This window comes from Carlito syrichta, unplaced genomic scaffold, assembly GCF_000164805.1.
Source record: "Carlito syrichta isolate Samal-C Ts95f unplaced genomic scaffold, Tarsius_syrichta-2.0.1 Scaffold303273, whole genome shotgun sequence".
Lineage (NCBI taxonomy): Eukaryota > Metazoa > Chordata > Mammalia > Primates > Tarsiidae > Carlito > Carlito syrichta.
Genome location: NW_007247369.1, coordinates 335,264 through 349,500, shown reverse-complemented (window position 1 = coordinate 349,500; position 14,237 = coordinate 335,264). Strand labels below are relative to the sequence as shown.

General features: G+C 40.4%; 1 protein-coding gene across 1 annotated transcript; it reads right to left on the bottom strand.

Annotated features, from left to right (window-relative positions):
• Positions 1-930: 930 nt before the first annotated feature.
• On the bottom strand, positions 931-13,721 carry MMP13 (matrix metallopeptidase 13). The gene is made up of 10 exons (XM_008058275.1): positions 13,587-13,721; positions 13,257-13,498; positions 12,506-12,654; positions 12,201-12,326; positions 9,652-9,813; positions 7,424-7,541; positions 5,991-6,124; positions 4,514-4,673; positions 2,493-2,596; positions 931-1,547 (listed from the first exon to the last, which is right to left on the bottom strand). The coding sequence occupies exons 1-10, from the start codon at positions 13,704-13,706 to the stop codon at positions 1,447-1,449; spliced, it is 1,416 nt and encodes a 471-aa protein (XP_008056466.1). The 5' UTR covers positions 13,707-13,721; the 3' UTR covers positions 931-1,446.
• Between the last annotated feature and the right edge of the window lie 516 nt (positions 13,722-14,237).

Sequence of the window (14,237 nt, the reverse complement as noted above, 5' to 3'; positions counted from 1 at the left end):
CAGTGGTTCTTCCCTTGGTGGCCATTCATGGATCCAGCAAGTGTCAAGTGCCCTCCCAAGTGTCAGGCGCTGTGAAATGAGCTGGGAAATTTAAAAAAGAAAAAAAAAAAAAACCAGAGAGAAAAGGCACAGTCCCATAACTCAAGAGATCACAGTCTAGTAGATTGCTTTATTTATTTTAGATACCTCTTTTTTAACATACATACTCCCAATTTGTGACATATGTTTTATTTCATGCTATACAAGTCTGTAGAAAATAACCTATATATCCAAGGCAAATTGGATAATTAAAATAATTAGCTAGATAAAATAGGGTTAAAACGCTACTTTTAGTCCTAAATAATCAAATGATTTATGAAAAAGTGATGTCATGGCCTTAGATTATTTAGGCAAAAGTTTTTTTGTAATTGTTTACTGTGTGACTTTGGAAAGACCTGAAATATTTTAATAAAAAGAGAGGTTGACCAGCCTGGGCAACATAGTGAGACCTCATCTCTATAAAAAATAAAAACAAACAAAAAATCAACTGGGTGTAGTGGTGCATGCTTGTAGTCCCAGCTAGTCAGGAGGCTGAGGTGGGAAGATCACCTGAGCCCAGGAGGTCGAGGCTGAGCTGTGATTGTGCCACTGCGCTCCAGCCTGGGTGACAGAGTGAGCCTTGACTCAAAAAAAAAAAAAAAAAAAGAGGAAGAAGAAAGAAAAAGAAAGGAGAGAGAGAGGTTGTCTCTTTTTATCTTCTACAAATTCACAAAGAAACATTTGCCTCACTTGAGAGCACCTCTCCAGTCATTGCCAAAAGTGAAATTTAAACAGAATCCAAAGGCCATGTCTACTGTTCTCACCAGTGTTCTTTGAATCCTTTCTTAAGTGACTTTGGTATCTTCTTAGTGTCTGGGTGAAGAGGAGCATGAACATCTGAATATTCTCAGTGCAAAACAGATATCACTTCTTTGGAAAGTTGCCTACAATCTATTTATCACACACACTTCCCTTTTATTGATCTATATGTATGTATAGCTGTATGCTCCCCAAACTCCATTTTCATGCTATATTATACTGTTTAGTAAGGATGATTCATTGATCCTATAAATGTGATTTACGTTTATGCCTTTGTGAAGTTTCCATATACACACATTTTAAATGTTCTTGACCTCACCATAGGTCTCATTTTGGGTGTGGGAAACTCATCGACCCTTGCTTCTCTAAAGCACTCAAAAATCAGGCGCTCCTCAGAGTCCCTCTGTGTCATAACTTTAAAACTCTTCAATGTGGTTCCAGCCACGCATAGTAATAGAGATACTACATATTCCATGATAACTTACGGCAGCTTGTTCACAGAACTAAGCTTTCCCCTGATGTCTCTTCCCTCTCCCTCCCACTCCCAAACTTCTGGAAGTATTATCCCAGATGTGCTTCAGGATTTAAATAACAACGTTTAAAAGACACTTAACACCACAATAGAGAATTTGCTGTCATGACTCGGACAATACGTTTACTCCAGACGCTAAATTCAAACTGTATGGGTCCATTGAAAAAATAGATGTAACCTACAAGAAAAAGACCACAGAGAACAGGTTAGAGTTTGAAAATAATATTTACTCCTGCTAATATTGACAGCCAACCTCTTAGGATCCCATATTTTAAAAATTTCAACTTTTAATTTTTATCCCCTTTTAATGTGTTAATGTATCGCTTATGGTTTTTTAAAAGGTATAAATGTTCCCAGCTTTCCTGAAATGTCATCTAGAATTAATTTGATAATGAAAGAATTGGTATTAGTTATTTTTTGTAAGTTAAGGATAATATTCCTCTGCATAATTAAAGCAAACAAATTGTTATGTAATTATGGTAGTGATGAGACTTTGTATATAAATTACTTCCCATTCCACCTCCAGTTTGAATTCTGGTAATAAATACCCTTTGCATCTTGGTTTTTTTTTTTTTTTTTTTTGGTCGGAGTTTCACTGTCTTCCAGACTGGAGTGAGGTGACACCCTCATAGCTACCACAGTCTCCACCTGCCAGCCTCAGGTGATCCTCCCATCTCAGCTGGAACCACAGGGGCATGCCACCACACCCGGCTAAGTTTTTGATTTATTGTAGAGACGAGGTCTTGCCAAGTTGCCCAGGCTGGTCTCAAACCCCTAGGCTCAGGCAATCCTCTTGCCTCCGCCTCCCAAAATGCTGGGATTATAGGCATGAGACACCATGCCCGGCACACCTTGGCATTTTAAAGCAAAATTTAAGATAATGTTTAAGGCTTGGCAGCTCTTATTTACAGAATTAGAAGTCATTAAGTAAAATTCTCATTCCTTCGAAGTATGTTTTTTGTTTGTTTGTCTGCCATCTGTGTAAGTAGTCACACAGGAGTGATTAGTTCCCTAACTGCCATACATTTTGTAGCACATCTAAGTTTGATATAAAATCCTTTGAACAGGAAAGGGTTTGGGGGCACTGAGAAGCGCTTAAGGCCAGTGCCATGTAACTAGTTACCGTTTTTCTCGTAGACAGCATCCACTTTATCACCAATTCCTGGGAAGACCTCTTCTATGAATCTGGGGTAGTCTTTATCCATAACATGGTTAGTATCATCATAGCTATTTAGTAAGGAAAAGAAACTGTTAAGTAGGTTACGTTTCTTAGAAATTATCTTAGAAATAACATAATGGATATAAAGGCACCTTTCAAAATTGCCGAGAGGTTCAAAATTTTAAGTCCGTTTAAAACATCTGGTAGCTTTTTAAAATGAGGAATGAGAGCACCAAGTGTCTAGTGGACACTTGGGGAGTAGTTGTTGACTGGCCTAAAGGCCCTCTTTGCAAAGATAGTGACAAGCTCATTTCCATGTCATAAATGAAGTATCTGTTCTAAAGAAATGTCATGGGGAAAGTGTTCTCAGAGTGAAATCAATGTATGTTTGTGCATAGGACAGTCATCTGTTCATCTCCCACCATGCGTGCAGTCATGGAAACAAAAGCATGTAAGGTTTAATTTCTGAACTAAACAGTGGTAGGGGTGTGCGGTAACCCTAAAAGTAGGAAGGGGAGCATAGCTTTCCCCTTCTGTGGCTGCGTGTCCATGTTCCTTCCCCCTGCCCAGACCTGCTCCTTGGCCACACATACACATTCTGAAATCCACTTAGGAGAGAAGGCTCCCGTAAGGCGCTGCTGTTACAGCTGAGAGTTTTTTACGTCCTTGAGTGTGTTCTAACAAGTGAAAAGTAAGAAATGCTGGACTATCAAGAAAGCGAAGTTATGTATTCACACAACTGCAATCCCAGCCAATAGAAGTTAAGCAGGAAGGAGTAAGCATGGAATGTCATGGGAATCCAGGAGAAAGGGAGAGAACCTCTGACTGGGGTGATCAAAATGCCTTTGGGGCTGGGCTTGGCGGCTCACGCCTGTCATCCCAGCACTTTGGGAGGCCGAGGTGAGTGGATTGCCTGAGCCCAGGAGTTCAAGACCAGCCTGGGCAACATGGCAAGAACTCGCCTCTACTGTTACTACTGCTACTACTACTACTAATAAAAGACCTTGTCGATGAAATGACATTTCAAATGAACTTTGAACAATGGGTAGAATCTCAAGAGGGAGAGATGCAGGGAAGGACTTCTCCACAAAGAAGATTGCGTAAGGAGATGTGTCGGAATGTATCTGAGCCTGGGAAGCAAGCCCTCCTGGCTGCATCCCACGCTTCTTATGGAGTGTAGGGAATGGAGCACAGTGTCAGGCAGAGGCTGGCCGTGACTTTGAGAAGTTGTACATGTCACTATCAGAAATAAGAAGTCAAAGGGCAAAGATGTCACCGACAGGGATGTGGGATGTGTGTTCATGGGGGTGAGTGCATGTGAGTGTCTGTGTGTATACAGAGCTGGCGTGAAGCTTCCATTTTAAACATGTTGAGTGTTAGGGACCTGAGATATTCTCGTTCCCAAACACTGGACTCCTAAATCCCGCCATGTTTATGACACCTGACTCTGCGTATGTTTTCACGATTCCAGCTCCACTCGCTCTTTGGAAAGTTTGACTTTACAAACTATGGGTCTGTCGGCTTCCTGGTTAACCCCTCAAAGGAGTCCGCTGATTCTGCAGACACAGACACAAGGGGGCTTCTCTCAACCTGGCCTTTTCCCTGTACCCATGCTGGTGACCTCTCTGGCCACAGAAGATGGAGCCATATGTAATCCAGGTGAAAGATTAGGAGGAAAGAAGATGCCAGAGTAAAACCCGGTTTTGCCATGGTTGAGGCATCGCAAATGGCTCAGAAATAAAGAATGGTTGTAAAGAGGTGAGGGCCGTGTGTGTGTGTGTGTGTGTGTGTGGTGTGTTTTCGAGAGGACTTGAGACGTTTAAGTGCATGCCTCGGGCTGTCTGGAAGATCTGATATGGGACAGAAATGAATGACTAGAATGCCACTTCCAATAAGGCGTGAGAATAATTGACAGTAATGACAGATGCTTGGGGCTCACTTTGCCCCTATGACACAGAAGGGTCAGGACATTTTTGCGGCCATACCTCCAGACCTGGTTTCCCGAGAAGAAGAGAGTCTTGCCTGTGTCCTCAAAGTGAACAGCTGCACTTATCTTCTTTACCTCTTTTGGAAACCCCAGTTCAGATATTTTTTGGGGATAGCCTTCCATAATGTCATAACCATTGAGAGCCCAAAATTTTCTACCTAGAATAAGTGAATAAAAACAGTTTTATGATCCAAGGGGCTCTACTGGGACTTACATATGTTGACATTTAATTCGACAAGGAGAGACTCATTTTGTACATTTAGAAGTAAGATATTTAATGTTTGCAGTCACCATGTTTATGAAACATAGAAATATAAGCATTCGCCAGGCTCAGTGACTCAACCTGTAATCCCGCGCCTTTGGGAGTTGAGGTGAGCGGATTGCCTGAGCCCGCGGATTCGAGACCCGCCTGGGCAGCGAGACCTCATTTCTACAATAAATTAAAAAAATCAGCTGGGCATGGTAGCACATGCCTGTAATTCCTGCTACTTGAAAGGCTGAGGTGGAAGGATTGCTGGAGCCCAGCAGGTCAAGGCTGCAGTGGCCAGGAGCGGCCACTGCACTCCAGTCTGGGCAACAGCGTGAGACTCCAACTCAAAAAAAAAAAAAAAGAAAAGAAATATAAGCATTCTTCAAACAAAAAATAAATAAAATTTAAGATCTTAATCTAATGATGAATATGTCCAACCTTTGAGCTATAGACTTTGTGTGGTAAAAACAAAACAAAAGAATATAACCAACCAGATATTACAACTCATTTGGCAATTTATTAACTAAATACTAAATGTGGAGCTGGATGAAAAATGCAATAAAATTTCTGCATGAATAAATAGTAGAAACAGAAAAATTAATTTGAAAACTCAAATTTCATACCAGTTAGAAAGTTGTTTTTTTCTTCAAAAACTGTCTTCATTATAACATTAATTATAATAGTTGAACAATAAAAACAACATCTATAGAATGCTATATAGTCACTTTAAATTATGGTCATTAAGACAAAGTAATAAATTGGAAAATTGTTCATGATTTTATGTCAAAGGAACAAGTAGAGTATAAAAATGGCATCTATACCATGAAAATAAAGATGTAAAAATAGTGTTAGATATGGTGAATGACTAACAAAGTGAGAAAATAAATAAACTGACATCAGAAGGGAGAATCGTGGATCATATTATTTTACATATTCAAAATGCATATTGTATTGTCATAATATTTTCTCAGTAAATAATTTTTAAGAGGAACTAAGAGAAAAGTGGCTATAATAAGTAATAATGTCGACCTTTTATGTGTCAAATTCGGAGGCATTTGGTAGGGTGGTTTCAGGTGCTGTCTGGCTTCCATTGGTTGTTTCAATCTAGGTAGGTTTTACTACTGGTAGGTTTCCAGTCGTGACCGTTTTACTGAGTCTCTGGTGGCATCAAGGTCACCGCTGCCTACCTGGGCCATGTGGGAGGCCTCACCTGCAGAGGGCTTACCTCTAAAGATGAAGATAAGGTCACGTGAGGGGTGCTCATAGGCAGCGTCAATACGGTTGGGAAGTTCTGGCCAAAATGATTTCGTCAGAAACAACTCTGCGTCAACCTGCTGTGGATGCAGGCGCCAGAAGAATCTAAAAAGAAGGCAAAAATATGGAGTTTCTGTCACATTCTTAAGATGCAATATTGCTGCCCTGCTAGCCAGCTCTATCCACATCGATAGCAATCATTTAGACACAACCACTCCCTTGAGTCTGTGATGGGGGGGAATCCATTTCCCTTTAAATGCCAGTGACAAGTTGTGGCTGCCCTAACTCTAGCCTAGTTGTTCAAGTTTGAAATCCCACAGCCTCTGGGGGGTTCTAAGCTCTCTGTGGGTTGAGACCAGGCCTTACTCGATTTTACATATCTTACACAGGACAAGCAAATGTGCCAGGCAAAGTGTTGAACTCTGGGGAGGAGACAGGAGTTCCACAAATTTCATCTTCTATGAACTCAGAGCATGGGGAAACTGACACGTGAGAAAACACCCAGAACACGAGGCAATGGAAGTTATAACAGAGAGGGTGAAAGTCCTTCTGGGTCACAACTAAGAGAGCAATGAATGAGTTGAGTTAATGGATGAATGAATGAATGAAAAAATAAGCATACTATAACAATGTAAAAATTTTGAATGTATTTGTTTTGTTTTGAATCGGGGTCTTGTTCTGCCACTCAGCTGGATGGAATGCAGAGGGGTGATCACAGCTCATCACAGCCTCAGCCTCCTGGACTCTGGTGATGCTCCCACCTTAGTCTTCTGAGTAGCTGAGACTATAGTGTGCACGCTAAGACCATGCCTTGCTAATTTTTTTACTTTCTGTAGAGACAAGGTCTTGCTATTTTGCCTAGGCTGGTCTTGAACTCCTGGGCTCAAGCAATCCTCCTGCCTTGGCCTCCCAGAGTGCTGGGATTATGGGCAGGAGCCACTGTGCCTGGCCTAAAAATTTAAAATTAATGTCACATTTCTAGGTTCATTTCATTCCCTCCCTCAAATTCTAGCATATGAATCCAGAGCCAAAGTCTATCCACACCTAAACAAATTTACTTGAACATTATGGATAACAGTGTGCATTGACATAGCAATACTTTCAGAACTTGTGTTTTCAAAATAAGTCTAATGTCTAGATTTACTTGGTTATCTTTATAAAAAGGAAGACAACTGAAGATATAAAAGGAAGCTGTACAACATCAAGATCATTCATTGAAAAGTAGAACGTGTCTCCACGAGTCAATCTATTTGATCTGAAATATGCAAATAAACTGCCTGCCCAAAGTTCTATGGTTTTTACTGTTAACTTCACCTATGGAAGCTTGACCAGATGTTTTCACAAAATGCAGACACGGCTTCACAAAAGTTGGTCACATACGGATTTTAAGAAACTCAAGAGTACCTGTCTTTAAAGATCATCGTTTCTCCTCGGAGACTGGTAATAGCATCAAGGGATAAGGAGGGGTCACATTTGTCTGGCGTTTTGGGATGTTTAGGGTTGGGGTCTTCATCTCCTGGACCTGCAGTCGTGAAATGCAAGAGAGAAGTTACCGAGTGTGACATTATGATGACGCATAGAACAACAGGTTGATCTTGCGATGGCGAGTTGGAGAGGGCGCCCCTTTTATGTGTCAAATTCGGAGTCTGTCTACAACTCCTGTGGAATGCGCCAATGACCTGTTATCCTACTTCCTTCCTCGCCTCCGTTTCCATCCTTCAAGACCCCTTGAGATTCTGTAGAACTTTAAACTTAGGTTTCCTGAGGATGGTAATAAAAATAGAGGAGGGGTAGCAAGACCTTAGAAAATTTTCCCTACATTTTGCCCAACCTGTGTCTTGAGAACCACATTTTTGTTTCTCTCTCTCTCTCTCTCTCTCTCTCTCTCTCTTTCTTCTTACTTAATTTTTTTTCTTTTTATAGAGACAAGGTTTCACTATGCGGCTCTGCTTGCTGGTCTGGGACTCCTGTCTTCAAGCCATCCTCCCACCTCAGCCTCCCAAAATGCCGGGATGACAGGCATGAGCCACTGCACCTGGCTCACATTTCTCCTAAAGCCATTTCTGAAGGTCTATCGTCCCTGTGGGACCCTCATCTCAGTTTTCCCTCTAGACTATTTTACCAGCTGTTAGCGTCAGCCCATGTGGCTTGACCAGTTTGCCAAAGTGCAGCTGCATCTCAGTGGCAAGCTTAGAATTTATAAACGTCGGTTAAGATCTCACTTTCACCTTTAATTATGTTACCATAGGTACACTATTTTAAACTCTCCAGGGCTTAATTTCTTCATTGGTCAGATGAGGAATAAAATATTTTCCTTTCTTATTGCAGAAGTGTTTTGAGGGTATCAAATGCACCTTGCAATGTAGAAAATACAAACGGAAGGAATTATATTCTGCAAAAACTTCAGCTGATATGACATGTTTGTAACTTTTCTTCCAGCTCACATAAGTGCAGACAGGAGGGGGGTACAAAGCACAATAATATTCCTACACTGCTTTTTTTTCTACCTAGGCCATATTAGTTCTATCATCTGCCCCTTGGTCAGAATATTCTAGAAATAATAAGAATTGCAAAATAAATTGGCAACTTTCCTTTGCCATCCTTGAATTCATGCCCACACCTATACTAGCTGCTATGGTGGATTTAAATCCAGGGGGGCAATAACAGGCCAGGGTGGCCTGAGAACATTTCCTGAAGTCTGTGCTCCAGAAGTGTTTACATTGCTGACTGTGCACTGTGGCTTTAACTCTATTTATGACAGGTAATTTATAAGCAAATAGTTGGGTTGAAGTTTAATTATTTTGTAAATATTATTGAAAGTTTGGGGGAAGATTTTCTCACAATGGTCAAGTGGATGTTGATTAAAAATGACCACAGGCTACAGGAGTGGTTTCTGCTGTGGCTAATTGGAGTGGTTGTAAGGAGACTCAGAATTTATAAACGCCCATCAAGATCTCACTTTGACCATTAATTGTGCTATCATAGGTACGCTATTTTAAACTCTAAAGGGCTGAACTTTTTCATTGGGCAGATGAGAAAAAAATATTTTCCTTTCTTATTGCAGAAGTGTTTTGAGGCTATCAAATGCACCTTGCAATGTAGAAAATACAAGTGGAAGGAGTTATATTCTGCACAAACTTAGGAGAATATAATATTTTCTACTTGAGCAGGTGGCTTGATTTGGAAAGAGAAAATGGAGACATTTTCCCAGGTTTTAATAACAAAACCAAGAAAGTAATAACGGTAGCGGTCGATTCAGTGGTACGGTCATACGTTGCTTAACCTCAGGGATACATTCTGAGAAATGCATCATTAGACGGTTTCATCATTGTGGGAGCATCCCAGAGTATACTTATTCACACCTAGGTGGTACAGCCTGCTACACACCTGGGCTGTATGGTGTAACCTATCACTCCTTGGCAGTTGGAAACACAATGGTAAGTATTTGTGCATCTAGACATACACAAACATAGAAAAGGCACAGTAAAAATACGCTATTATAATCTTGTGAGACCACCGCTGTATATGTGACTCATCGTTGACCAACACATTTCTATCCAGTGCATGACTGCCATTCAAACGATAGATGAAGGTATCTATTCTGCTTTTGTGATTGATAAATTGGCAGTTACCGTAGAGAGTCTGGATTCCCTGTACGTCATCATCGGGAAGCACAAAGTGGTTTTTGCCAGTGTAGGTATAGATGGGAAACATGAGTGCTCCTGGGTCCTTGGAGTGGTCAAGACCTAAGGAGTGGCCAAATTCATGGGCAGCAACAAGAAACAAGTTGTAGCCTGCAAGAAAACAAAGAAACAATGAGAAAACACAGTATCCCAATCACCCGTTAGTGAAAGGAATACTATTTTCTTCATCTACTTAATATGTTTCTTTCTTGGCAATTTACTATCTCTTTTCTTTTTCTTCACTGTCTTCCTTTGTAAAATCAATTTTCAGTTGCTTGAAGGAAGATTCAAAATATTGATTTAGGGACAACCCCTTTGGGTCCCCTCCCACTGTGGGAGCTTTTCTGTCCTCTCAATAAATCCTGCTTTCTCAAAAAAATATATATATATTGATTTAATCCTTATCCATAATGTAGTGCTCTTCGGATTACTGTTGCCTATACGATTAGAATGTCAACAGATTGCTCTCATATACTCGGTAAGTAAAAAGGCTTTACTGTAAAGGATCTGGGAGTTTTGACTTGCTCTTTGCGCTTTCAGGTCAGGCGAGGGAAGTGGACAAAGATGAATCTCCAAGACTCAGAATCCTCAAGACTTCCCCACACAGGGGGAGTCACACAGGGTGGCACCTTGGCCAGGTGCTGCCTCGTACATCACCCAAACAGGAGGCAGCATCCGAAGAAACAAGGACCAACTATGGAGGATGCACTAAATAGGACCCTGGATATACACGTAGAGACAAATGCCAACCAAATGATTCTTCCAGAATATCTCTAGACTCTGGAGTTTAGAAAAGCAGAACTCTAGACGTGATTAGCCATCTTTGCTCTAGAAGACCACTGTATTTACACTGTTTCCTCTGGGCATTCTTTCCACCCATTTTTAGTTTCCTAATACTGGTGTTTCAAGTTGGAAAAAAAGAAAAGACTGAAAGAAAAATAAGGCGTCTAAGGCAATGGGGATCGTTGTGACTTTTTTTCTTAGATCACACGACAGCTGGAGCTGGTGGATTCAGTTTGATCTTAAATGTCATTAGCTATCATAGCCTGTGAGTGAAGAAAATGGACAGACTTAGCAAATCTTGCAGACCACGAGAACAATTAGCGGTTGCGTGATCTGAGTGATCACTGCAATGGCTAGTTATGGATACCACTCTTGACCTTCAGCTGAAAATTTAATTCAGATTTGTCTGTGGATATTTTCATTCATTTCAATTAAACATTCAAACCCAGAATTTATACAGGAACCTAAATCTGAGATTTACTGTGCTCTGTCTGAACAATACTAGATGTTATTCTTTCAGTCTAAAACCATTTTTGCCTGTGAAGTACTCAGAGCATAAAGGTATGTTTTTACTTTCCCCTCCAAGGACAGATTAGAGGCATTGGAGTTAAGGAATTAATCACTTATGGCCCAGTTTTACTCTTTGGGAAAGTAATTTTTTAAAAATTTGTATGAATAAAAAATCAGCTGTCTACAAAGACAACCTCTAGTTGCTAGGCCCTAGTGAGAACAGCCTATGTCTTTTCTTCCTAAATTAACATTCCTATTTATTCTGAGTCTTCAGGATTCAACTATTAGCTGATTTCATTCAGCACTCAGTTTCGTTTTGCTCTTGCAAACACAACCTTCACCTTGTCTGTACCATGTGTTTGGAGTAAGACACTACCTAGATTTCTCAGAATGGTGTTTATGAAGTGAGTGAAACAGTCAAGTTGGAATCAAGTAACTTATATAGTGGGGAACAGAAATTTGACTGAGCTTTTGCCATTAATATTTCCACCAAGGACAAAACGATTTCAATTCACATCCAATTCATTTATGACCCACAAATCTAGCCCTAATCATTTCTAAATATCTATTTCTAATAAATTGTACTTCAATATGCCAACAGGTAATGTATAGTACTAATACATTGACTAAACATTTTGTTCCCACTTCAAAGTTAATTAGTAACCCTCAAGCCACAATGATAAACTAAGTAGATTTAGTTCATTTTTAAATGTTTAACAACCATTTGTTGAAATATCGCTTGTAAAGACAGTAACATGTATGAGATAAACTCTTTTTAGAAAATATTAACAAATATCAAATATGGTATTTTATTCTTGGTTTGCTTTGTTGAGACAGGGTCTCACTCTGACGCCCAGGCTAGCGTGCATGGGCGTGATCCCAGCTCACTGCAACCTAAACCTCCTGGGTTTAGGAGATCCTACCAGGTCATCCTCCCATGTAGCTAATACTACAGGCGTGTACCACCACTCCTGGCTAAGTTTTGCAATTTTTTTTTGTAGCGACGAGGTCTCACTATGTTGCCCAGGCTAGTCTTGAACTCCTGGGTTCAAGAAATCCTCCTGCCTCAGCCTCCCAAAGTGATGGGATTACAGGCATAAGCCACCACACCCAGCTGGTATTTTATTCTTTTATGCTTTTTAACTTCCTATCAGTGGGTTCACTGTCTAATAGTTCGTAAATCATATCTTTATAGGAAATATTACCTTTGGAACTACTTGTCCAGGTTTCATCATCATCAAAATGGGCATCTCCTCCATAATTTGGTCCAGGAGGAAAAGCATGAGCCAGCAGACCGGAGGGTCCATCAAATGGGTAGAAGTCTCCATGCTCTACACACAAAAACAAGAGTCAGGAATCTGACTGTATCCAGTATTACCTAGCACAGGTGTTTGGTCAATTTTTGTTGAATGCTGTAAAAAGTAATGAATGGCTAAAAGAAGAAACAAAAAATGGAACCAGTTAAGAGTTAGAATATCAAAATGTTTTTAAAATGATTGTGCACCATTACCTTTCGTTCCAAAAGAGATCATGATATCAGCAGTGCCATCATGCATTCTGGTAAAATTCAGAGGAGTCACATCTGACCAAACTTTGAAGGCTTTTTTGAATGCCTTTTCTACTTCAGAATGAGGCATATCAGGGGTGTAATTTTCAATTCTATTTAACAGAGAAAGTTGCCATTAAATTTTTGGAAAATGGGAGCTTTCAGAATATAGATTCTTGGAATATTGCTTTTCAACTCAAAACGCAATAGCTTCCTTGAAAGTTCTACTAGAATAAAAAGTGAAGAATTCAATCAGACGTTTGAGTATCTCCAAATATCTGACCATATGGCACCCTAAATTTAAAATATTCCAATTTTTAATATAACTTATTTTACATGTTGAATGTTTGCAATTATATTGATATAACCCAAATGGATGGAATAGTTCTGTAAAGTTCCTAGAAACAGCAGCCCTCTTCCTCTTCAGCATTGTTAAATGAATACACCTGATGGATTGTATTTACAAATGTGTTCACAAATTCCTACTTGTGCTTGTCTTTTGATTTAATTTCTAAAAGAAGCACTTTGAGATTTCCATGGAAAAGTCATACTGGACTCATGTAACAAGAATAAACGTCGTGAGACACTCTTAGCAACAGTATTAAAGCTATAACTGTACTGACTTCGCATCCAATAAAATATCTAAGGCCTACTGAATATTTTTTTCTTAAGAAAAAAACTAACAAATATGTCTAAAAGATCACCAACGATTTACCTGTAGGTTAAATTCATTTTGGACCATTTGAGGGTCCGAGGGAAGACATTGTATTCACCCACATCAGGGACCCCACATCTTGGTTTTTTCATGACATCTAAGGTGTTATCGTCTAGTTTGCCAGTCACCTCCAAGCCAAAAAAGGACTGCATCTCTCGGAGCCTATCAACCATGGAGCTTGCCGCATTCTTCTTCAGGATTCCTGCGAGATTCACGGGGTGGTAGAATGATCTCAGGTAGCGCTAGAAAAGAGACCACAGTGACCTGCTTTTAAAAGAGAGGGGACTTTTTGGGATGCACCACATCATCAGGACTGGCAAGATACCCTACCTCTGCAAATTGGAGGTCTTCCTCAGACGTGTCATCCTCATCCTCACCGTTGGGAAGGGGCAGGGACTGGCATTGAGTCCAGCACAAGAGAAGGAAGGCAGTCAGGACACCTGGATGCATCTTGAGTGGTTGTGCCCGAGGGCCCTGCTTTCCCGCCGATGTGCCTTCCCTTTTATAAGCCTGCAGGGGTGAGTCATGGCTCATGGATGTGCTTCAATTTCCTTGTCAGTTCAAGGTAAACATGCTTACATGGCGACTTTCTTTCCCCCCTCCGGAGTGTGGTTTGTGGTAGAATTTGAGGGAAATATAAATTTGGGCATCTCTTATTTCAGCAGGGACTCAAAACCCATCCGGCTAAATAAACGGCCTAAGCATATTTATGGATACTGTGGGAAGAAACAGAGAGTAGTGACTGTTTCACTTCGCTTAGCAAAAATGCTTATTTTTTTTCCCTTTCATAAGAAAGCAGTTACTTTTACTTTTTCAAATAATAGCAAGATGGGATGTTTACTTTGGTAGAGAGAAACCTAGTTCTGCTTCCAGAATGTTGATAGCCTGATGCCGTCTAAACTACATTTCCTCTGGAGCAAAGGGAAAGAGTGTGTCTACCCGAGGGCCGTGGAATTAGACCCCGACCAAACAAATTCCCGC